General features: G+C 38.0%; 3 protein-coding genes across 3 annotated transcripts; 2 read left to right on the top strand and 1 right to left on the bottom strand.

The window, feature by feature from the left end:
- Positions 1–448: 448 nt before the first annotated feature.
- On the bottom strand, positions 449–9,383 carry LOC128022550 (serine/threonine-protein kinase NIM1-like). The gene is made up of 4 exons (XM_052610223.1): positions 9,296–9,383; positions 7,623–7,913; positions 4,159–4,427; positions 449–3,118 (listed from the first exon to the last, which is right to left on the bottom strand). The coding sequence occupies exons 1-4, from the start codon at positions 9,315–9,317 to the stop codon at positions 2,366–2,368; spliced, it is 1,335 nt and encodes a 444-aa protein (XP_052466183.1). The 5' UTR covers positions 9,318–9,383; the 3' UTR covers positions 449–2,365.
- A 2,673-nt stretch (positions 9,384–12,056) lies between these two features.
- On the top strand, positions 12,057–14,485 carry LOC128022551 (DNA polymerase epsilon subunit 4-like). Its single transcript, XM_052610224.1, has 4 exons — positions 12,057–12,416; positions 13,394–13,478; positions 13,580–13,621; positions 14,222–14,485. Exons 1-4 carry the CDS (start codon positions 12,171–12,173, stop codon positions 14,233–14,235), a joined length of 387 nt encoding a protein of 128 aa, XP_052466184.1. The 5' UTR covers positions 12,057–12,170; the 3' UTR covers positions 14,236–14,485.
- Positions 14,486–14,590: 105 nt separating this feature from the next.
- ccl44 (chemokine (C-C motif) ligand 44) lies at positions 14,591–20,186 on the top strand. The gene is made up of 5 exons (XM_052610225.1): positions 14,591–17,899; positions 18,232–18,361; positions 18,678–18,819; positions 18,924–18,956; positions 19,744–20,186. Exons 1-5 carry the CDS (start codon positions 17,839–17,841, stop codon positions 19,750–19,752), a joined length of 375 nt encoding a protein of 124 aa, XP_052466185.1. The 5' UTR covers positions 14,591–17,838; the 3' UTR covers positions 19,753–20,186.
- The last annotated feature ends 6,577 nt before the right edge of the window (positions 20,187–26,763 follow it).

The following is a 26,763-nucleotide window of genomic DNA, read 5'->3' on the forward strand; positions in this document are numbered from 1 at the left end:
AGATGGCCTGTTATGTGAGAGATGTTGATGTTAAGAGAGTCTAAACCTTTGATGCTTAGCAATACCAGAAAGAGAATTACAAAAAAACATACAGTAAATCTAAGGACAGTTAATCTAGTCCCACACTTGTTTACACTGGGTATTCAAATTGAGCAATTCAGAGGCTCCAGTTAAGTAAAATAAACTCCTAAAATAAAATAAATTGGTTATTTGGATTACTGGAGAGTCTTTGTGTAATTCATCACTATTCATTTTGTTTGCTTTCACAGTTTTCCAGAACATGATGCATTATGATGCATCATGATGCATAGAATTACTTAATACAGTATACTCTTTGATTAGATGTAACTTAACGAGCGGGGTTTTTTTTTTTTTTTTTTTTTTTTTTTGACTGATTCTGAAGCACACACTGATATACTTCACACTTTCATACATTATAGAGGTGTACACAGGCAATGTATACTATTTTATTAAAACTTGGTAATTAAAAAAATCCATGTCACATTTCACAACAAAATAAATGAAATGAAAAAACAAATGTATTGCATTATTATTATTATTATTATTACATTTTGCATTATAGACTTTGCATTAGTCTATAATGTTATGACATTTCCCCCCCTAAATTTTCTCATATTCTCATTACCATATGCATTGGGAGATTTATTTTTTTTTTTAATGTCGGACTATTTTTAATTTTAATTCCTATATTGGTACACTGATGCATAAATACTTCCTTATATATCATTTTCAAACAGTATTTATATCTTTATTATTACATCACAGTAATGAGAATTTGAGAGGAAAGTTTACTGACTGTCATGAAAATATTATACAAAAATATAATACAATGTGTTTTTCAAGTAGCGTCTGTAATTCGTGTGACAACGTTATATGAAATGTTATGTACCATATTAGCAAAGCACAATACATTTGTCATGTATATGAGCTCAAACAAAAAGATAATATTAACATATTAACATGCTTAACTGTAAATTGATAATCAAACATCATGTTGCAAATGATTGCAGTGGAGTACAGTAACAATTTCAGATCTATTTGTCATGTTATTGAGTAATATAAGGTTTAGTAACATGACGTGTATCTCTAAACATGATTTAGAAGGTCAAAAGGCATGTGTGTGTAACTACAAAACACTATAACGCCTGTAAAAACAGCATCTTGGCAGATCTCCTCCATTCCTGATATGAATGTGCCATGGCTTGAAAATAAAGATGATTAATTCTATAGAATGGAATAATGGCTGATACCACAAGCTTTTTATAAAGCACCACGCTCATTAGGATTAACCGCTGATTAGCGTTTAATGCTTTGCGTCATACGTTCAGTGTAAACCCTGGCTGAGACCAGGAAATGATTGCCAAGTTATTCCACTATTTAAATAGAAACAGATTGCTGTCGAATCCATCAAATTAAACATCAAATCTGTCAGGCTTTTATAAATGCATGTGCACTTTGTTACATAAGGCCAGAACAGCCAGTAACCAGCGTATTGCAAATATTTATTACATATGACGTTCAATCCAAAGCTGTGGCTCAGACAATATCAAACAAACAATATTTTCAAACTAATCAGTGATACAAAAATGTATCAAATGTTTTCCTAACCATTAAGTATTGGCCACATCTCCGTTTTCCACTTGGCAACAGTAAATGACCACTGATGGACTGACTGCAAAAATAAAATCATTAGAAGTTTTACAAATGTAAGCATTTGCACAAGTGGTCTCAGGCCTTGGATCCCATTGGACCCTGGAGATTTTGTAAAACAGAACACAAAAACTGCCCGGTACAACTGATTCGTTCTGATTAATAGTAGTATATTTCCGTTATAATGAGCTATTCATTAAAAGAACCGGCTCATAAGAGCCACTCATTTCGGGAATCATGCTTCACTTGTTGCCCTGTATGTTTTTGATTCATAATTTGCATTTGTTGCATTTCATGTTCATGATTCACTAAAAAGAACCTGTTCGTTCATTTTGGGAATCAGGCTGCACTTGTGTTATATGCTTTTGATTCACTAAAAAGAACCAGCTCGAAAGAGTCATTAGTTTCGGCTACACGTGTTGCTCTGTACATTTTTGATTCATTAAAAATAACTGGCGACTGATTTCATTTCAGAAATTGGGCTATCCTTTTTGTGCTGTTTTTTTAACAACAGATTCAGCAGCAGATAAGCACCAAAAAACTTCTAAACTAATATATTTCCAAAATGCAAATACTAATCTTGGGATTCATTCTGGGATGCTAGGTTTCGCACAAAAACCAGCACAACTTCATGCATGTAAATTGTTTACATCCTGAAACATGGCTTTATGCACGTATCGTCCAACACTTGTTTTCATAGGATGTTACACACTGCCGAAGGATTGTGCTTAGCCATTACGTTGCTGGTCCAGTATTTCTTGGTACCAAAATCCTCGGGGTACAGAGCGGAGTATCCTACCGCTTCCATGGATCTCCTCTTCTGGATGCGGTGCAGCAGGATACGATAAGTCCCTGTTATTGGGCAGCGGCAGTCAGTGCAGGATTTATTCTGCAGATGTGTGCCACTGATGCCCAGCTTACTCAGGGCCGACTTCACTTCCTGTTCCTCCACGCACAGGCTCTTCACTGGGTCAGCTAGGTAATTGGGCGTCGCATTGAAAGCAGGATAGGGTTTGGGGTATTCGATGCCCTTCAGCCAGGAGCATAGCATCAGCTGAGACACGGTGGTCCGGTCCACAGGTAAGGGTCTCAGCATGCCCTTGATGGCCAGCTGACAGGACTCAGGGACGTAGGGCGGGATGCTGTACGCCCCCTGCAGGATACAGCGCTTCAGTCGCCCTAAGTTGTTGCCGTAGAAAGGCATGGTGGCAGTCACCATAAAGTAGAGGAGGACACCCAGCGCCCAGATGTCCACATAATGGCCCACGTAGCTTTTGTCTCTGAACAGCTCCGGGGCCGCATACGGCGGGGAGCCGCAAAACGTGTTCAGGGTCGCGGTCGGCTCACTGACCACACTGAAACCGAAGTCACCCACTTTGATGCAGTAGCAAGTGGTGTAAAAAATATTTTCTGCTTTCAGGTCACGATGGATGATGTTGTTTTCATGCTGAAAAATAAACAGTGAAATAGACAGAACTGTTAGACAAGAAAAAAAAAACACTGACAAAAATCCATCTCAATTAATAACAATAATTATCATACAGGGTTTGATCTATCAAGTAATCACTTTGTGCATCAATTACAGAACTTAATTGATTATTATTATTAATAAATGATTTTCTTGTAAATGTTCTAAACTAAAATATAATTCTTGACCTACACTACCTTTTAGAGGTTTGAGGTCTGTGATATTTTTTAAATGTTTTAGAAAGAAGTGTCTCCTGCTCACCAAGGCTACATTTATTTGATGCAGTAAAAACAGTAATATTCTGAAATATTATTACAAGTTAGATTAAATGTTTTCTATGTAAATACATATTGAAATATAATTTATTTCTGTCATCAAAGATTAATTTTTATAATTACTTACATGATCCTTCAGAAATCATTCTAATATACTGATTTGCTGTTCAAGAAAAATTTCTGATTTTTATCCGCGTTGAAAACAGTATTTTTGTAAAAGCTATGATGTATAAACATTTTATTCACGATTCTTTGATGAATAGAAATCTTTTGTAACATTATAGATGTCTTTAAATTAGACATTAGATGTCATTAAAAAAAATCTCTAACAACATAAAGTCTAAACCCTAAATGTTTGAACAGTATTGCAATTTCAGTTAAAGAAAAGTAAAACAAAAAATTCAATAAAAAAAATAAAACTACATATCCAGTCTACCTCTGACCAGTAATATTGAAAAACATAACTACAAATTTCATCAAAATTGTCTAATTGAATTAAACAACTTGCCAAAATTCTAATCTCATAATCTATGTTTATAGGATTTTCCAACCCATTACAACTCACAAGTCTAATTGCTTACACCTCTTCTGAATAAATCACACAGTTTGAGGTAGAATTCACGTCTTTAGCATGTGCCGGATGAGTAATGCAGCTGAATACTTCTTAGCGCTTGTCTTCACAAGCAGCATTAATCAGAGGAGCTGTTGTCAGGTCATGCGAGGACAAGGCCTTGCTGCTCTCACCATGTATTTGATGGCTGAGATGATCTGGGCAAAGATGAGCCTGCTCTCCAGGTCTGACAGGCGGCCTCTGCTGGTGAGGCGAGAGAACAGGTCTCCTCCGCTGCCGTACTCCATAGCGAGGTACAGATGCTTACTGGTCTCCAGCACCTCATACAGACGCACAATGTTCGGATGGGACAGATTTTCCATACAGATGATCTCTGAGGCAAACAGATTCTGCGACTTCTTGCCGAGCCGTGCCTTCCTGAGAATCTTTACTGCAACACGTTCTGCGAGACGGAGAGACGAGTGTTAAATCACAGTCAACTGTATTCGGGAAAATACATGTCATACAAACCTAGCGGGGATGCTACTGAAACATTCAAGTGACCTTATTATCTTAATAAAGTTCTTTAAAAAAAAAAAAGGTGTGGTAAAATGCGTTAGAGACGCCTTCCTGCTGTGTTGTTTGTCTTGAGAGGGCCTTTCAACCAACCCAGTAAAAATATTAGAGCCATTCCAGGGGGTGGATTGAGATTACATGAGAGGATCAAGCCATGGTCAGACCCTGTTCAACTGTGATTGACTGATCACATTATTGTGAAGTACATCCGAGTGTAGTGGATGCTTTAAAAATGGACTAAATGTACAGCAGGGACTGATCTATGCAATCGGCTGTTGACTCGAGTTTGAGTTTTGGGTGTTTTCACTGGAGGAAGTCTTATGGATCATAGACTGGTACTTTGGTTGGAAAAGTCTTGATGGATTTGTTTCTTACAAACAAGCAGTTGTTCTCTTCACATAGAGATCATTGATGGACTGAAGTCATGTGTATTATTAGAATTATTGTGATGTTTTATCAGCTGTTTGGACCCTCATTCTGACGGCACCCATTCACTGCAGAGAATCCATTGCTGAGCAAGTGATGAAATTAAACATTTCTTTAAATCTGTTCTGATGAAGAAACAAGCTTGTCTGCACACACACACACACACACACACACAGACATATATATATATATATATATATATATATATATATATATATATATATATATATATATATATATATATATATATATATATATATATAATATTTTTTAAAGGAATGTAATGTAATCTCCCTCAGCTGTTGCAAAGACAAATCACCAACTTGTAACATAGTTAAATGTTCTCATTAAATTGGATTGGAATTTTCATTTCATTTCATCAAAACATATCTAGTTTGGACTCAGGATATAGAAATATTATATTAAATAGATAAAAATCACAATTATATTAAATAAATATCTGAATTACACATACAGTGGGCTCATATAGTGTTTAATTATTTCATAGTATAGATATTATATCATTTATTGGCCTTTTTTTTTTTTTTTACAACTTTTTAAATTAGGACACCATTTAGATATTATCTCTAATGAAAATGTAAAAATAAGTTGCTTTTTAATGATTTAGCAGACGCTTTTATCCAAAGCGACTTACAATTTTAAAGATTTTTTGATCTTAAAGGGGGGGTGAAATGCTCGTTTTCACTCAATATCCTGTTAATCTTGAGTACATATAGAGTAGTACTGCATCCTTCATAACTCCAAAAAGTATTTAGTTTTATTATATTCATAAGAGAAAGATAGTCTGTACCGATTTTTCCCGGAAAAACACGACCGGCTGGAGGCATGACGAGCGCCAGTAAGCTTTTGCGTTGAGAGCATGTGGAAGCTGTGACATTACAGTGAGGGAAAAACCATCATCCAAAACAAACCATGGCTAACAGTCAGATTCAGCATATATTTATGATCCAGAATCAGATCCAGAGGCTGAAACTGAACGAGAGCAGCAGCAGCAACGACTCGCTCCGAGCGGGGCTCGAACCCGGGTCTCCGGCATGGGAGGGGACTCACTAACAAGGAGGCAGAGATATTTGAAGCAGTTTTACTCACCGTCTGCAGGTTCCAACACACGATCGTGACCCTTTTTCCTTGGGATTGCATCATCGTTAAGAAATAAACGATACGCAAATCCGTCGTCAAACTGGGCTTTGTTTGTAAAACAAGCATCTTCGAAATGCAGGGAACAAACACAAACACTTGCACAACTCCGTTGATGCTCTGTAAAAATAAACTCCATCCACTGGTCCCTTAATGCTGTTTCTCTTTTGGTAATCTGTGCAGGGTTGTCTTGCCCTGGCAACCAAAAACACACTTCTTTTGTGACATTTCGCGACGCTCTCGCTCTGATCAGTGAATGTCTGTGCTCTCAGTGCTCTGCTATACGGGAGCGCGCGCTCTTCCAGCAGAAGTGCCTTAGGACCCATATAAGGAAATTACGCTCCATCTAACGTCACACAGAGCCATACTCGAAAAAAACTTTCCGAAAGTTGTGACAAACCGGAAGGAGTATTTTTGGAACAGAAATACTCCTTCAAACATACAACTTAATTTTTGAAACTTTGTCCATGTTTAGCATGGGAATCCAACTCTTTAACAGTGTAAAAAACGAAGTATGCATGAAATAGCATTTCACCCCCCCTTTAAAAAAAAAAAAAAAACACTAATAATTTTAAAAACTAGCAAATCTGAAAATGTATATCGATTTTTTTTTTTTTTTTTTTTACATTAATACTGTAGTAATGCCTAAATGCACTTGTAGCGTAGAAACTCTTCATTATTTATATATTTATTATTAATAAGATGTCCCATATATAGTACTTTATTGAACTATTCACTATTATTAATTAATGGGTAATCAGACAGAATTTTTGGAAGATAGTACTAGCAGATTTTTAAATTAAACATTTTGAAGACAAAACCTTTTGGACAATTTCTGTCAATATTAAAGGGATGTGTCCACAGTTTTCTTTGGGTGTGAATAGAGAAACTAGCCTCATACATCCATTAAAAATTACTTTGACAATTGTTGGGTAAATGTAATTGCAAACTGCAGAAACTTAAAGGCTTAGTTCATCCAAGAATGAAAATTAAGCCATAAATGACTCTTCCTGAAGGTGCAACACTGACCTCTACGTCATCAGCCCAGAACTGCTTTTGTTTTACAACAGTGAGCACAAACTAGATTAAAGTGATTATTAGGTTTTGAATATGGATATTTTTCTCACAAAAACACATTCACTACAGTAAGCCTTTGTTCACCCCATGTGAGACACTTTTTTTATTAGATGCACTTTCTATTAAATGGATCAATGGAGTCCAACACCCACTGAATAGCATCAAACAGCTTGAAAGATCAAAGACAATTTTTAAAATAACTCTGACTGGATTCGTATGAAAGAAGTCATATACACCTAGGATGACTTCAAGGTGAGTAATTTATGGGTTAATTCTAATTTTTGGGTGAACTAACCCTTTAAAGCTAGCCTGAGAACACGTTTAACTTGTGGTTTTATTTGATTTACAGTATTTCAGATACTCTGTGCCACTTTATGTAGAGTCATCCAAAGCCTTCTTAAGTGACAACTGATGGTCTCACCTTTAGTCAAAGCGTGAACACCCAGTTTGACCTGAGAGAAATTTCCAGTCCCTATTTCTCCTCTGAGTTCATAGAAAGCAATCCTGCGGCCCAGCATCATTTCACTGATGACCTGCTCATTGTGGGACATGTCATAGAGGACCCTCTCGAAGGGCGTCTGCTTCACTCTTTGTTCAGGAGTAAGCGCTGGTACCTTGCATGCTCTTGCTTCTTTCTGGGCAGGTTGGGCCGCCGGTTCATTCTTTCCTTTTTTCCCATGTCGCTTCGCCCAGACATTTAGTGTTTTGATACCTTGGATGGGACAAAAAAATTTATAAATAAGATTGAAAAGTCAAATTACTCAAATAAATAGAAACTGTACATAAAAACTAATGAATGGATCCCCTGTGATAAGAGTGGTGAAGAGTGGTGTTTTAAGGCACATTTGAGTTCATTTTTACCTTTTAACCTTTTGTACGTCTCATAATAGTTGAACTAAATTGAGTATATATTTGTAAAGAATATACTACTGGAGCTAATAAGAGGTTTTGAATAATAATAAATTAAACTTTTGCACAGGCCTTGATTCTCCAGACTATTAAAAGCAGATTTCCTGCGTCAGTGGCATGATCCCTGTTCACCCCATCCTTGAAAGATGAAGCTCGTGTAAACCTTTCCTTCAGCAAGAGTCTGTGAAGACTGACACGACCATTGCTTCTAGATTTATAGACATTTACCAAACAAAAGTCAGGACATAACTGAATTTTATTAGGTTGGTGTATTTGCATTATATACAGTTTCAAGTTCAGTCCATAAAACCAACATTTTGGAATTTTGTTAAGTAATAACAAGCACAGCTGACTTTTTTTTTTTTTTTTTTTTTTTTTTTTTACCATTAATTTCAATTTCAATTGTTTTACATTTTTTATTAAAGATCTAACCAATAATGTAAATCTTGCATAAACCAGCATATTGAAATAACACTATTTTGGAATATTGCATTGTTGCATCTACTGTATCTAGATGTTCTTGTGTAATCCTAATCCATGCCTGCATGTCCTTTCTATTTTAGTTCAAATGTCCAGTATGTCTGCACTGGAGGCAAGATCAGGCTTGTAAGTCTGAATAGTAAAGTCTTTAAGAAGGGTGGATTAGGAGCCACATTAAGACCATGCATCACAGGTTGCAGACTCGACACACTTCTAAAAATATCAGGATATCCACTAAACTATTTTCAGTATCAGTAACACCAATGCTGCAGGAAGAAAACAAATAGATGGGAATAAAACTTGATTTAATCAAACTATTTTTCCATTAATGACTTTTGCTGCCTTTAATAATAATAAAAAAAAGTTCCTTATTTTCAACCAACATCTTTTGTACTGTGAAACTGTTCATCATCTTAAAAAACAACCGTGTTTAGGAGCAAACCAAAAAAAGAGTTAACTTAACAAAATTCTAAATCAATGAAAAAATTATCTTATGCATATCCATTGTAATTAATATGCAGTTAATAGTGAATCACATTCATTTGTTTTGTAACAAAATGATCGTTATCATCATCTATTCTCGGTTTATATATTTTTCATAATCTATGCAACCTGACACATAACCACTGCTCAAAAAACAGGTCTGCCACTGCTTGATTACAAACTCTCCCTATACTCTATTCCATAAAAAATAATCTACTTTACCTGGTAGCTGTGGATCCTTCATGCTGGTGTCTGTCTGAATGAACGTAGAGTACAACACAACAACCTGTCGCTCTACAGTCTTCAATCCTCCAGCAATCACCAGCACTCAATCCAATTAAATGGACGTAATAATAGATTAGATTAGATAAGATTCAGCTTTATTGTCATTGTGCAGTGTACAGGTCCAATGAAATGCAGTTAGCATCTAAACAGAAGTGCTAATAGCCAATGTATTTAAATAAGAGTAAATACGTACAGTGGGTAGAAAAGAATTACCACCTTTAACATATAACATAATAATATTTTGTGTGAAGATCGACACAGTTTTTGTTTTATCACGCTGTATTTACTCAGTGCAATTTATAACATCTAGTCTAAAGATATAAAGCCAAAATGTAAGGAAAAATTAAATAAATCAATAAATAAATAAACTGAATCAATGAGTTGGGAAAAAGGATCACCTACTTGTGTCAGTATTTTGTTGAACCACCTTTTACTTTAATTACAGTCTTTAGTCTGTTAGGACATGTCTCTGTCTCTACTAACTTTGCATATCTATACTTTGCAATTCATCTTTTACTCTTTCAACCACTCTGTGGTCAGTTTTGCTGTGTAGTTTTTGGTCATTGTCATGCTGGAAAGTAAACCTTCTTCCATTGACAACTAACTATCTGTCAGAGGGCAGCAGGTTTTCAAGAATTTGACAATATTTTGCCCTATCCATTTTTCCTTCTATCTTGAAAGTGTTCCAGTCCCTTCTTCAGAGAAACACCCCCATAAGGATATTACCACCTCCATGCTTTACAGTAGGAACACTGTTATTTGGATGGTGAGTTGTATTGGATTTCCACCAGACATATTGTTTGGTGTTGAAGCCAAATAATTCAGTTTTAGTTCCATCTGTCTCTGAATCTTCAAGGTATGTTTTTGCAACGCTCAGTCATGACTGCATCTGGCCTTTCTTGAGGAATGGCCTTTTTCTTGCAAACCTCCAATACAAGCAACAAACTTGATTATGGAGTTAGAGCCATGTACAGGTATGCAGTCATGGCTGAAAAGGGAGAAAGAGAACTGGGCTTAGAACACACCCCTGTGGTACGCCAGTGTTCAAGGTGACGATGAAGGAGTTGTAATTGTTAAGCTTTGTACAGTGATTCTGTGTTTCCATGATTGAAGTGAGCACGATAGATGTTCAGTTCACCTGGGAGTGTGGCATTTTTGGTTGGGGGTGTCTATTTGATTGTTTGTAGTCTGTGAGGGCATGAATACCTGTCCACATATGCCGAGGATCATTGTTGTTGAATTTATCCTCAATCCGCTGTTGTAATTAAGTTTAGCAGCTTTAATTCCCCTCTTCAGATTGGCCCTGGATAAACTGTAGGCTTCTTGGTTGCCAGGTTTAAAAGCTGTGTCACGTGCTTTAAGCAGGAGTCCGACTACCATGTTCATCCAAGGTTTCTGGCTGGGTAATGTTTTAATTATTTTATGGGTGGATACTTTATCGACACACCTGTTAATGTGGTATAGAATGGTGCTGGTGTAGATACTAATATCTGTGTGTGAGACCAGTGTGGCCTGACAAATTAATTTAAATAATTAGCTAGTTTAGCATTAGCATCCGGGGTTACATAAACTGATCAGCAGGAACAGTGAGATTTAGTAATAACAGTATCAGTGCACCAGGCTCTGTTTACTGATGCAAATGCTCCCATCTTTGCTTTTCCCACAGCTGTTCTATCAGCTCTGTAGATGTAGCGTGCTTCTAGCTCAATCACACTGTTTGGGACTGTGCTACTGAGACATATTTTTGTGAAAAATGTTACACATCCCAATGGAGCTCTGCAAATGCCGCATGCAAAAAGCAGACTAGTGCAAAAAAACTAATACAAAGCTTACAACACGTAAACATCTAGTTATTCATTATACTAAAATTAAACGTAACTTTTACAACTAGGCCTAATTTTTTAACTACATGATTAAACTGCGTTTTGATGAAAAAATAATCTTCATAAAAAGCAAATTGGGTCATGTTTCATTGCAGTCAAATGTGTGCTTAATGTTTGGCCAAAACAATGGATTTATATTTCTGTAATTACATTATTTATCTTTTTTTCAATTTCATGAAATGATTTGAATGAATGAAGGATTTGTATAGCACTTCATTGTGTATAGCTGCACACCCAAAGCACTTTACAATCATAAGCGGGGTCTAGTGGCAGTTTACCTCATTTACTTCAGAAAAGTATATTTTTTTCCTGAGAAATAATGGTGGCTATGTTTAACCCTTACGACCCCTAATCGTAATTGAAAGATGTTAACCCCGGCTGGCCTGTTTAGCCATTCTGAATGGCATAACTGAACAAAAGTAAACTGGCCCCCTACAAGCTGGGGCCAATGGGTTGCCAGCCCAATAAGCCCAATGGTAAATCCGGATGGTCCATGCTGAATAGCTATATTCATCAAAAGCCAATTATTCAAACAATACTACTGTAGTCTTTAATTGTACCATGGTACTATATGATGGCAAAATAATGAAAATGAATTGTGAGGTATACTAAGGCATGAAATAAAGTGGTTTTAAATGTAAAATAGGTGTTAAACAGTTCAGTTTCTCTGAATTGAGGAAACTACGCGTAATCTGTGATCAATTAAAAATAATCCTTCCTGGAAGTGCGTTTAATTTTTTAATTGCGCTGTTTAATTGACTTTAAATGACCTATACTGAACAGAATGAGTTGACCCGCTAAAATGACGTGCACTGTGACGTCTGTTCCGCCTTCCGCCTCGAGGTTGTGTTTACAGTCAGATTTGGCGGGAGAGGATTAGACGATCCGCTTTCGGTTTAGATTACGTTCGGTAAGAGCCGCGTGTGTCAATGGCGGCGACAGCGCCTGCAGCTCCCGCGGAGCCGGAGTTGGACCGCAGCGGAGCTGAGGACGAGCCCCGAGGCACCGAGCCCGAGGAGGACGGGGGAAACGGGCAAGCTGGGCCCACTGCGGGCGCGCAGCAGCAGCACCGCCTCGCCAAGTTACCGCTGTCCCGCATCAAAGCTCTGATGAAAGCCGATCCGGACGTGAGTCTGGCCAGTCAAGAGTCCGTGTTCATCATAGCTAAAGCCACGGTGAGATACACACACATTCACGCGCTGGATTCATCTCTCTTCCGTCACTTCCTCTGTCTCCCGAGTTTAAGTTCTGCCTGCTCTTTATGTCAAATACCATTTTACTTCTGTTTATATCTCTCTGTCTACAGGGCTCAATTTATTGGGATTTTATTTTCCCTGCGTTAATGTTCACTGGCCCCACCACAAACAAATGATCAATGTTTATTTTTAATGTATTTTTTTATATATATTTTCTATAGGTAAAATTGGGATATCTTCATCTACAGTTTTGTTTTTATTTTTTCTGTGAACATAATAATGTGATCGCTTTTTCTGAAATACTAAATTTTCAAAAACATTTTCTGTATAAAGACTTATATTTACAAAAAAAGTAATAATAATGATTCCTGATTGGTAGGTTATTGGTTTGCCATTTTTGCAATTTCAATAAAACCATTTGTTTGCCAGCTAGATAACATGATTTTGATGACAAACCAACAGATTTTGCAACAACAGCATAGAATGGATCACAGAAAACCAAACTGTTATGTTTTCAAGGCATAAAAATGCATGTGCAAAATCAATGAATGTAAGATATTTATTTTTCTCTCTCTCCTTTTGCATGTCAGTTTTAGATCGGTCTATTCATGGTTTTGTTTGTCTGGTTGCATTTGTGGTTGTAAAATGTTTATAACAAATATCAGCAACTAATAACATGTCTGAGAGAGGAGGAGAGATGTATTAAAAACATTTAATACTAGTTTGTCTGGGTTTGTAGCATGCATGGATACAGCGCTTGTCTGTATGGATATTCTGAACCACAGTTCAAACTAGGGTAGATCTGTTGATGATATGTTAACCTTGAAGGGGGCCATTGCTTGAATTCACAGGGCCAAGGACAAAAATGTATGGATGGCCCGTCCTTGACACTCTGGTGGGTAAAGACGGTTGTGTCTCAGTTTATAAAATGGTACTAATTATTTGTCTGCCTGCAGGAGCTTTTTGTTGAAATGATCGCCAAGGACGCTCTTGTTTATGCACAACAGGGAAAAAGAAAAACTCTGCAGCGCAAAGACTTGGGTAAGTTATAAGTTAAATTGTAAAATGGATTAAATATAATTTTAACAAAAAAACAAGTGGTATTGGTGCTGTAATGATTGGTGCTTTTTCTCTTTTGGCAGACAATGCTATTGAAGCAATAGATGAATTTGCATTTTTGGAAGGTAAGGGAGTCGTAATTTAATTTCATTTCCTGCTGGCAATGGTCTAAAGGAGTGGGAAAGAGTTTTATGGATCATTTTGATTGCCTATATTTCTTTGTTCCCTTCAAACCTCATTTTCCAAGAATGGCAAACCTAAAACCAAACAATATTCTGCCATGGTAGCAGATTATGTGTGACCACCAAGACCTTTGATTCTTGGAATTCAGAAACAGTTGGTAATAACATGGCTGTTTCAATAAAGATATTCTGATCTGTTGTCTAAAGTTTGGCTAGCTTGTTTTTTCTCAAAGTCACCATTTACCTGCATACATGAATCGGCTTACAGAGTTGGTCTGAGTACAGTTGATGATTCACAGTATGAATGCAGTTGGTCTTAAATCGCTCAAAGATCTTGTCCTTAATTATTAGTTACAATGATAAAGAGATGCACCAGTGTTACTTTGGCTGCTGATGCTAACTCAATACAGTTTAGACACAAAAGTTTGAGACATGCAACCTATGAAGGGGAATTGAATCAAACTTTGGTGGAATGAAGCACATGTGTAAGCAGGTTCATGTCTTTAAATTCAACTATTTGCTTTCTGTATCACTCTTGTGTAGGTACCCTGGACTGACTGAAAAGCTGCATAATTAGGAATATAAAGACTGTCAACAAGTTCTGAAGTTTTGATTCTGATTTGAGAAATCAAAAGAGAGGAGAAATCGTTTAGACATATTTTTTCATTGTGATGTTGGTAATGTTTTAGCAGTTTGACAAAACTGTATGGTTGTCAAAGTTGTAAAGTGCAAATTGTATTTTTCAGTATTCTAAGATTCTTATAACGATGTTTAGTGTTTAAATAAAGTGAAGCTCTTTTTCCTAAACAGTGTCGTGTGTTCATTGTGTGAGAGAGACAATTGTTTTTTTTTTTGGATTGACAGACTTTTGGTTATCAGCAGAAAGTCTGGTCTGCAGATTATTCTGACCAAAAAAAAAATATATATATATATTAAATACCATAAAATGCATGTATGCTTTGTCTAAAATGTATGCCCATCCAAAATAAGTTCATATCCATTACGAAGACGGAAAATAAACTTGAACATACATGATGACACCAAGCTGGCAAACTGTGATCAGTTCTTTTTTGAAAGAGCTTATAGTTATACAGCCTTTTACTGCAAAAACTATTCATTTAAAGAACTAATTTAATGTCATTTTAGCATCCTTTTGAAACCTAAAAAGACAAATGGGACACCTTTGTTGTAGACTTGTGGACAAATAAGTGAGAATAAAAGTGCACAGCCGCTGTATCCAGGATGCACAAAAACAATCGTTTCTAAACAATTTTGTTTTTGAGTTATGTAGTGACTTCTGGTGGTTGTGTAGAAATAAATCTGACAGAAGCGTGTAATTTTTGTGTGTGTTTTGCAGGTTTGTGTTTAATATGAATCAGACAGTCAGTGAAAGGACTATGAACAGTGTTCCGTCTGAGGCTATTTCATAATCAGACTGTCAGTCTACTTCAATATCCAGGAAGAGAAAGCCATCACTGTTTACCTGTAAATAACTAGGACTTTATCTTCATGCAAGGAGCTTAAAGACAAGATTTTACATGCCAGCTTAAACAAAGATTTTTATGAATCACCAGTTCAGGAGGAACTGAGCAGAATGTGAATGATCATCACAACATAGCATGTGTCTTTCCTGAGATTTATCTAAAGCTAGTCTCCAGGGGAGAACAGTCTGCCTTGAATGGATAGACCTGGTGGCCTCGCAGTGTGAGGGATGCTGTCGATCCAGCAGAAATAAAAACGTTGGCAAAAAATTGGAAACCAATATTTTACATTAGTTAAGTCGGCTTTCTGTCTTGATCCAGGACATAAAGCAAGTATGCGAGTCATCACATGAGCAATTTTAAACCACGTTGAAGAACTCTATAATGCATGCTGAGAATTCTTTGCATAGTTGTTTTCTTTTTCTTTTCTTTTTTTTTTTTTGTGGATGTGCTTTTGTAATATGCTTCAATGAAAAGTTAACAGAAAAACACTGTAATGCAAGGGAATGAACTCATCAGCTGCAAAATTCAATACCACTGTTCTATGGAGAGCTCAAACTATTCATTAGTGTTCATCAATATTGCTATTGCTCACACTTAAGATTAGAAATAAAGTTTTAAATGTTCACATTACATGTTCTTCATTGTTTGCACTACATTAACACTACAAGTCATGGCTTTTGAGAAAACGGGGTTCATTTGTGTTTAATTGGTAATCAATAAAAGCAGACTAGAATGCACTCCTTTGACAATAATTATTCACAATGAAACAAGCTATGTGACGAGTTTAGCATAGTTTTATTTAGAAGATTTGGATTTAAATAATCAGATCCTTGAGATTTTAGAATTGAATTATTATTGCATGGATTAATATGTTTCCAGCAATTCTTTAAACCCTAACTGATGCAGTGCTTAGCTTTTCATTTCTTGAAGGGGTCATATGATGTTGCTAAAAAGAACGTTATTTGGTGTATTGAAATTTGTTTATGTGGTTTAAGGTTCAAAAAACATTATTATCCACATAATGTACATTATTGTTTCTGCTCTGTGAACCGCCTCCTGAAACGTGTTGATTTTACAAAACTCATCATTCTGAAAAGCAAGGTGTTCTCTGATTGGCCAGCTATCCAGTGTGTTGTGATTGGCTGAATACCTCAAGCATGTGACGGAAATGTTACGCCCCTCACCATCCTGTGATGTGTGTCTTGGTGTTCTAACAAATAATGCTACTTATCAGATTATGCTACCATCACTGTATTTATCCTACTTAGTCACAGTCTGTGAGTCAGAACAGCCGGCATTGTTGTTTTCTCTTCCGGGAAATAATCATCCATAAAATGTGCTGCACACATATGAATATTTGGGTTAAAATGTTCTGGAACAGTGTTGTAAATACAAATTATCCACTGTTTTCTAGTCGTGTCCTCTTTTGGAAGACAGAAAATGGTGGCGGCGGTGGAGCAACAATAAAATTACACTTTATATCTTTGCGTTAACATTTAGGCGGTGTTATGCTAATCTTCCCACATTGTGATGTAGACCTGTGGGAGCATGTTTAACTGAGGTGTTTTTAGGAGGGTGTGGACGAATATTAACTTTTATAAAGAATATCTATTTGGGTTTGAGACTTTAGTCTTTGCAATTTCAGGGATCTTATCTATTCACAAACAGCTTGTAACACTCCAAAGAGAAATTAAAACTTGAAATTGCATCATATGACCCCTTTAAACAACCATGCTGAAATAGGTACCCATGTCCATATTCCAGGATGACAATACCAAGATTCATCAGGCTCAAACTGTGTCCATCAAAGAGTACTGACCTTAACCCCATTTAAAGTCTAGGGATGTGCTGGAGTCGACTTTATACTGCTAAAGTTTATATACTAAAAAATGTTGTTCGGTGTGATACCTTATTTGCCAGCGAGATATGGGGACAAGATGAGGTATTGGCATCAAGTGAGGTCATATGAACATGGTATGTTTTTGCAGCTGAATTCTTGCATGCCTCACACACCCACCTTGGACACGCAGATGGCATATTTTCGATCTAATGATCCCAGGTATGCCAAAACCATAAAGTTTCTCTCCATGATTCGAGAACTTGACATAAGGATGGCCTCTAAATGTCTGCACATTAGTATCCCTATTAATTCCTGATGTTTTTGTTCGTTTGAATGTTTTCTCACACTCCTCCCTGAAAAACAGACCTCAGGACTGTATTTTATCCTGCTCCAACATTTTTGACTGCAATAAATCATAAGTTTGCCAAAAGTTGGCCATTTTAATGCAAGGTGATTACTTCCCTTCAGCATTCTTTAATCTTCTTTCATCTAAAGTTGGAAGAATTCTGTATGGATTTATTGTTGAGAGCTTTGCATCTGTAAATTCTCAAGCAAACAGGGAATGATGGGCTCAAAATTGCAGCGATTATGCCACACATCACACCAGAGCTTTCACAGCTCAGTGTGTTAATTGAAGAGAGTTGTGCATTTCTCAACAGTGAGGGGAGATGCTACGACTGTGAAAACAGCACTCGAGGGGGGGAGCGAGGGAGGTTGTGGGTGTGTTAGCGTATGAGAGAAAAAATAGGGGAAGGGAGGGAGAGAGGAGAGAAATAAAAACAGCACAAGAGGACAGCAGACAGCACGGAGGAAAAAAATCCCTCTGAGGTTCCACCATGTTCCTGCAGACTGTCTCCATCCTCTTCCTCTCGGCCGTCCTCTTCGGCTGCCTGGAAGGTAAGGTGAAACTCTCCCTAGCATCAGATTGTGATGTTGGAACGGGGCGGTTGGGACCAGATCTCGGTGGGAGGGAAAGAGGCATAATGCTATGATAGCCAGACCGGTTCAAGAGCTTCGGATGCTGGAGTTTCACACATGTCTGAAGATATGAGGTGTGTTAAAGCATGATGGGAGGCAGAGGAAGCTCCAAAATTGATTGACACATGATTTCTTCTGCAAACTGTTGAGCATGCCAGTTGAAATGCACAGTTTATGGTACTTAATCATGGGTTCCAGGTGCGATTCTGTGTTGAATTCTGCTGCCGTTGTTTGATTTCTGTTTATGCCAGGGAAGGGTGTGCAAATGCAGCGAGATGTTCAGTGCTGCATGCAGTACTCTCACGGCAAAGTCCGGACCAAAGACGTCCTGAGGTATGAGAGGCAGACGGAGGGGCCGGATTGCAGCATAAGAGCCATCATGCAAGTATTCCAGGCATCCTGGTGCAATCACAGACATCGCAAATATGCCCTATTTAAGCTCACAGGCATTGCCGTCTAAGCAGGTCAGATTTTTATTACTGAGGGGGGTAATTGTCAGGCAAGCAGAGCAAAAGAATGCACTCAGGCTGGGTGGACAATGCCCAAACTGTTTCTTCACAGAGGCCAATTTGGCCTGCACTGACTTGAAGCGTAGCAGATTAAGAGATTTAGGATTTGCCTTATGTAAAGAGAGAGGTTTTGGAGGGAGCTCTTGAGATCTTGGCACTCACATTCTCGCTTGTTTGAATCATGACAGATTGTACACCAAAAAGGCGGTGAAGTGCGCTGATCCAAGTGACAGGAAGGTGAAGAGGTTACTACGGAAACTGAACCAGAGGATGGGACCCAAAGCCCGCAGGACCATGTGGCTACATATGAATCTACCCGCCATGTCAGAGGTAAAATCTCTGTGGATTTAAGGAATTAATGGCACCATCAGTGTCCAAGTAAAACTTTCACTCTGTGGTCCAGAAACTGAGTGTCATTTTGTCTTTATTGACAGGTCGCTGTTGTTAACTCCCAAAAGATGAACAAGGTAAACAAGATCTGCGGGATGCCATTTAAGCACAACAGTTGTGGAAGTAAAAATCCCATTGTATTTTTTCATTGATAAATTGATATCTAGAGATTATGTATGAACCTGACATAAGATCAGAGGTATACTGACACAATCAATGTGATTGAAACGTAGTTTGAATCAACATTTGTTCTTAACTGGTAAATTCCTAGTGGAGAACTACACTAATACAATCCTGAAGAGACAACCGCCAATCAGAGAAGTTACCGTCACCTTGGAAAGAGAAATATCAGCCATAATCCCATGAGGATTCGTAAATAGGAATGCATGGATATACAATTAATTATGGCCAATATATTGCCTATATTTGTTATGGCCAACATTACATTTTTGACTACTCAACCCAATATATATTTCCAATATCATCCAGTACATTAATTAATTTCCAATAAAAGCCAGTATGGTGCCAATAAATAGTATCCCTAGTTGTTCAATCAAGATGTTTTTTTTTTATAAACCTCAAATATATGATGTTTCATATTAATAATTAACAACTTATGGTTAATAGTTTTAGAAACATAGTTTCAGATTAAGTTACACAAATGTAAAGCTTCATGTAATGAATAGTTCACTCAGACTGCTTCTTTCTTTCTTTCTTTTTGTCTTAAATTTTTTTCTTTGCTTTGAACCGAAATTGATCATGTGTGATTAATCTAGGTACTAGTCTGTTGGTTTAATGTTAGTCTTTATACTTTGTAAAGTCTGTGAATACTTAAGTAATCACAGTTGTCTTCTTTCCTTTTAGACCAAGTGAAAGTTGAGGGAGGACAGGTGATTCATCAAACTCCAGCCTTCTTGTGTGTCAACTGTTTTCTTATGTAGGAAAATATATGTAGTCTCATATTATTCGCTACCAATCACTATTTTATCCATATATATTGTGATATTTAGATGTCTTCTCAAATGACTGTTAATCTATATGCCAAAGTATTCTTCTCTGAGACTTCTTAAAGGTTGTTTATAATCTCTGCAGCTATGTATAGTCTCTATAACTTATATAAGCTCTTCTATAGGGTCCAGTAAGCTGGTATGACTGTTCTCAACCAATTTATAGTGCAATTACAGATGATCTTGTGTATGTTAAAACACAACTAATTTTTATATATAATAATAAATGGTTAAAAAAAGTATGATTTTGTTTTTATTGTAAAAGACATAACATTTCCCCCCATCCTAGTCAATGAGAGGTTAAAGGACTTTTCACACTGTGCTTAAATACAGAGTTATGGTAGTTCTATACCACATTTTAGGTATGTTTAACACCTGTAATTTAGAACTGGGTTTAGCACTGCTTTTTACTCTGTGTTATGAAAGCCTGCTCTGGAGCAGGTTTAGCCACAATGTTATTATGTTATTATGGCTAGATGCTTAGCAACGGACAAGCAATCGTGTAACTTATATTCATGTCTTTGGACCATAGGTACAGTATAGGTAGATTCCACATTCGAAAGCTACAGACACGTTGATGCATCCACCATCTTGGAATGCTCTATATGTCGTCACTCAGAATAAAAATCAATGCATTTCAAGATGCAATAACATTGCGTAGCATCTGGTTATAAAAAATGGCTAGATTTTAATTCTTGAAGAAACTGGATAAACTTTCACAGGTAAGAATTTGAATTAAAGTACTTGTTAACTAACGGCTTTGTCTAGTGTTGTATTGTGTTGGTTTAGCAAAAGCATCTTCTGTAGCCTACTGAAGATATAGATATTGATATATGTGTATAACTACACTTGCAGTGCAGATGCATTGCTCTAGAGTATTAAACATTCCAGTATGGCGGACGGCTTACGTATCGAAACAGCCACTAGGACATCTAGCTATGCTTTTGTCAGTCACAGAAGCGCGTGTTGAATAAACAATTGTGTTTGAGGGGAAAATTACAAAAAATGATGGAAAACACATGACCTAGAGTGAAGGAGAGACTGTTTAATTCTTACCTTTATAGTCCACCGAAAAGTCCACTCATGAAAAAAACTTGATAAATTTAATATAAGGATGCACAACCCTGTCGAAAAAAACAGCATATGGTGGTTTGGTAAGTTTTGAAGTTGGGATGCTAGTTTTAACTGGTTTAAGATGGTCCTTTGCTGGTCATGTGCTGGTCCTAAACTGGTCTGACCAATTTAAGACCAGCACATGACCAGCACAAACCAGCATTCCAGCTTCAAAACAGACCTAACCAGCATATGCTGTTTTGTTTTTTTTCAACAGGGAAATATGCAAATAATAATGTTAACCCGGGGTTTAGGAGCATGCTGTGTCAATCATCAGTTTATAAATACACAGGATTAATTGTTATACTTGACTAAAATAGCAGTGTGAAACATGAAACAAGAAAACCCAGAGTTCGCTTTTGCTGAGATTTAGAAAGAGCCAGGGGTAACTACTTCAAGTTTGAAAGTCCATTTTTTGAGTACATTATCAGCTTTTATGAGCCTAAATTACTTGTTTGGTAGCATTAAATAGATAATTAAATAGATATTAGCAATGGGTAAGTTGTGGCCTAGTGGTTAGAGAGTTTGACTCCTAAGATTGTGGGTTTGAGTCTCGGGCTGGCAATACCATGACTGAGGTGCCTTTGAGCAAGGCATCGAACCCCCAACTGCTCCCCGGGTGCCAAGCATTAATGGATTCCCACTGCTGTGTGTGTGTGTTCACTGCTCTGTGTGTGTGCATTTCGGATGGGTTAAATGCAGAGCATGAATTCTGAGTATGGGTCACCATACTTGGCTGCATGTCATGTCACTTTTCTCTTTCAATATTAACAATATAATAATTCACTGATTCTTGAAATAAGGAACAAAACAACATCCCACAGACAAAAGCCCTCTTTATATTAAAAATGAAGAAATTCAACAAAATAAAAATACTTGAAATAAGTTACATCTAAAGGAAATCATACTCAGGGCATTCATTGCTTTTTCTTTTATATAATTCATTCATCATTATTTTAAATACATGCTCTATACCTGTCCTCAACTGAGGTCACAATGTAAAATTGCCAAACAAAGTGTTGAAAAATGCAACAAATTCTAAAATATACATTTGTATTCAAAGGCAGAGATCGGTAATATATCAAACAATGAAAAAAGTAAGTCCTGGATATTTCCCATTAAAAAAAACATGCATCAAAGTTGTCCTCATTTTTTGTGTCAGCTCCGTCAAGATTTTTTATAATTCTGAATAAATGTCAGCAGCATCTTTAACTCTGAGAAACCCTTTCCTATTTCCTGCTCATTGTCGATCTTACAGTAGGACACTGTGCTGGATCTTTTATATATTTTTTTATATTTTATACAAACATTGTTGAAGCCTCTGTGGTCACATCTTTAAAGTGATTGTTGATTGCCATTTCACCGTAAGTATGTAACGTTGCTGTTTGAGCATAAACAATATCTGAATTGTTTCAATATCTGAAAGTTCAATGCATACAGAGATATCATCTTTTAAAATTCTGTCAGTTTATCCAGGTACGTTACATCAGGAACCAAGATAAACCCCGTCCCCAGAAACAGGCATCGAAGGGGACGAGGCCTTGCTGTGCTGCTTTAGAGAAGAGGAAGAGAAAACCAGGGGAGCACGTAAAAATCTAACATCGTAATGCGTTAAGTTAGGTTTTTTAATAAAACGAAGCATGAATATATGTCAGAATGACCTCATAGCTACAGCTAAGAAAAATACTAAATTGAACCACGGTACAATGTGGTTATGTGCAAAAATGTTGATTATGTGCACAAAGTTTTGTCAACTCCGTCAGATTTGATGAATGCTCACACAACTCTTTATATAGTCATATATTTTTTACATTTATAGAAATACAAATTTCAGGAAAGCTTTTCCTTACATGGTTCATTAGCAGAGACTATAGCGAGACTTCAATCCACAGAAAGATGCGTTCATGTAAAAATTCTTCAATCCTGCCATTACACACCACTAGAGGATGTTGTTTTGTGGACGATGTGATTCACAGGCAATCGGTTACAATTAGTGATGGCCGATTCGTGAACAAATCGTTCAATTTAACCGGTTCTTCTTAGTGAACCGGTTGAACCAGTTCACCAAATCGAACTGAATCGTTTGAAACGGTTCACGTCTCCAATAAGCATAAATACACAAATTACTTGAGCGGTTAACTTTTTTAACGTGATTGACACTCCCTCTGAGCCAGAATAAACCAATATCCCGGAGTAATTCATTTACTCAAACAGTACCCTGAATGAAATGCTGGGAAGACCGAACTGAAGATGAACACTGAGCCGAGCCAGATAATGAACAAACACGCCCACTGCTGGAGCAGTTCTCGTTCTCGAGTCAAGAACCGGTTGCTTCGGTTTTCGGATCACCAGTACACTCAACCGAGAATCGTTTCTGTCGGACGCGTCCGAATTGAGAACCGATGAGCTGATTCTCGTTCTCGAGTCAAGAACCGGTTGCTTCGGTTTTCGGATCACCAGTACACTCAACCGAGAATCGTTTCTGTCGGACGCGTCCGAATTGAGAACCGATGAGCTGATTCTCGTTCTCGAGTCAAGAACCGGTTGCTTCGGTTTTCGGATCACCAGTACACTCAACCGAGAATCGTTTCTGTCGGACGCGTCCGAATTGAGAACCGATGAGCTGATTCTCGTTCTCGAGTCAAGAACCGGTTGCTTCGGTTTTCGGATCATCAGTACACTCAACCGAGAATCGTTTCTGTCGGACGCGTCCGAATTGAGAACCGATGAGCTGATTCTCGTTCTCGAGTCAAGAACCGGTTGCTTCGGTTTTCGGATCATCAGTACACTCAACCGAGAATCGTTTCTGTCGGACGCGTCCGAATTGAGAACCAATGAACTGATGATACTGCGCATGCGTGTAATTTTGTAAGTATTTTGTTAAACATCGGAAAGTGTGATAAAATAACTATATTTTATTTTGATTTTTTATTATTATTATTTTTTTTAGATTAATGTTTCCAATCTGTATATTGTATATAATGTATAGGCCAAATGAGTTTTCAGGGAAGTTGGACAATAATTAAGACTCTAAAGACTCTTATGTTTAATAGGAATAAGGGATGATTTATGAGATATCTGTACTGTATTTATAGTTAATGATGACATTCACAAATTGAGTTTGTAGTAAACAGAACATGAACATGAGTAGAGCAGCTGACACTGAACTGCAGCACGTGCAAGGGGTTAGAGCGATTCTCGTTCTCGAGTCAAGAACCGGTTGCATTGGTTTTCGGATCATCAGTACACTCAACCGAGAATCGTTTCTGTCGGACGCGTCCGAATTGAGAACCGATGAACTGATGATACTGCGCATGCGCGATTCAGCGTGAAGCCAACTGACTCACAGCTTGTCTGAACCGAAGGGATTCTTTTGGTGATTGATTCTGATTCTGTACTAATGTTATGAGCGCGGGTATTTCGAGGGCTTGGATGAAGGGCAATCTGGCGAAATGTAAGTTCATTTAATAACAAATACATCGCAATGGATTATGTTTAGTAAGTGGATCATGGTTTCTGCGCTGATGACACCTAATTTATTTACTTTATATCTTCAAGACTTAAATCCTCATATGCACATTATTGCTGTTACTGTATTTAGGTGTTGTTGCAAAACTCAAATGTAAACTTTTCATGATTATGAGGTTTTAACTGACTAAAGTTATGATTAGTGACTTTATATATTTGAATGTTTGATAGACGTGACGCCATTACGTCATCACCAATGACGTCATTACGTCGAGCGTGAAAGAACCGATGAACCGGTTTTTTCAACCGGTTTATTGAATCGAACCGTCCGAAAGAACCGGTTCGCGGAAAAGAATCGAACTTCCCATCACTAGTTACAATGAGATGTGGTTTGTTTTGTCAAGGCAAACACTGTAAACTCAGTAATTTTATTCCTGAGACATTTATAAATCTTAACACTTTCCAGAATTCAAAATACCAATCAATTCATGTCAAGTATATGCCCACACTAGACCATGAACTCGAAAGGGCAAACTCATAAAATGTATAACTACAATATAAATTAATAACAAATACATGAGAAATATTAAACAATATTACACCATTTTCACATAGTTTGCATTTAAAAGCAATCTCTGTCACGGTTCATGAATGCACCGTCTCCTGCTGTGTTCATGTTACGTCATGTTGATTGTTTCATCTGGGCAGGTGCAGCTCATTCCAACAGCCTACTTAATGCCCTGTCTTTCGTCTCGTTTGTGAGATCATTGTTTGAGGTCCCCGGTGTACATGTCTGTTCGTCCTCCAGTGTTCCTGCCCTTGCTCTGTTTCCTGTTCGGTCATCTTTAGATTATCACCAGCATTCACGGACTATCACCACCTTTCACAGATCTACCACCACCATCATCTCTACCAACGCACTCAAATCACCTACTCACCAGTCTGTGCTGCCATCGAGGTTTCTGCGTCAATCTCCAGCCTCCATTCATCACACCTCCATTCAATAAACTTCATTTACTTGCTTTTGCCTCCTGTCCTCCATTTACAGCATCACAGAACGATCTGACCAAAATGGAGGCAGAGAGTAATCCACCTTCCGCCCTCAAACATTTTCTCAGCGCCAGTGTTCGGAGGATGGACTCCCAGGAGAGGAATCTTAACGACACTGGTCGGGGGAACAGCGGTGTGGGAGAACCAGGACCCATGCTGCGCCTCGTTTCAGGCACTCTCCGCCGAGATGAGACCGGGTCTTTGATCGGGCCGTCGCCGGGAGGGAGGCAGCAAGGAGGCTGGCAGAGCTACGTCAGCATGAAAGATCCGTCTCGGACTATTCCATCGAGTTCCGAACCCTGGCGGTGGAGTGCCATAGGAACGAGGAGGCGCAGTGGGACATGTTCCTGCATGGGCTGGCTGACCGCGTCCAGAAGAAGATCTACGCCCTGGATCTCCCCACTACTCTGAATGGGCTCATTGAACTGGCTTTGCGGGTCGACGCACATCTGACGCGGATGGAGAGGAGGAGCTAAATGGACAGAAACTCCCGGTTATTTCTCACGTCACTGAAGACATCACCCTCATCACATCAGGCAATCACTCTGAAACCATTTCCTTCCACATACTTGACTCTCTCCTGGCACCCATAGTCCTCGGTCACCCTTGGCTCCTCCTCCATAACCCCAAAATAGACTGGTCCTCCAACTCCATTCTTACCTGGTGTAAAAAATGTCATGAGTCTTGTTTAGTGTCTGCCTGTCCGTCTGTGTCTATGTCTGTGTTACAGGAGGAGGTGGTGGATTTGTCTAACGTGCCCGCAGAGTACCTCAATCTGAAGGAAGTGTTCAGGAGGTCTCGTGCTGCTTCTCTTCCTCCGCATCGTCCCTACGACTGTGCCATAGAATTACTGACAGGTAAGTCTCTGCCTAAAGGCAAATTATATTCACTTTCTGTTCCGGAAAGGGAGGCTATGGAGAAATATATTTCTGATCCTCTAGCTTCAAAGTTCATCCGCCCTTCCTCTTCTCCAGCAAGGGCGGGGTTCTTTTTTGTGGGGAATAAGGACGGATCACTGCAAACTTGTATTGATTACCGGGGACTGAACAACATCACGGTAAAGAATACTTTGCCGTTGATGTCTTCGGCCTTCGAGAGGTTGCAGGGAGCGCCGATTTTAACAAAACTGGAATTACGCAATGCTTATCATTTGGTCCGTATCAGGGAGGGGGATGAATGGAAGACCACCTTTAATACCCCCAGAGGGCACTTTGAATATTTGGTCATGCCCTTCGGGCTTACCAAC

Source organism: Carassius gibelio, chromosome A11 (assembly GCF_023724105.1).
Source record: "Carassius gibelio isolate Cgi1373 ecotype wild population from Czech Republic chromosome A11, carGib1.2-hapl.c, whole genome shotgun sequence".
NCBI classification, from domain to species: domain Eukaryota; kingdom Metazoa; phylum Chordata; class Actinopteri; order Cypriniformes; family Cyprinidae; genus Carassius; species Carassius gibelio.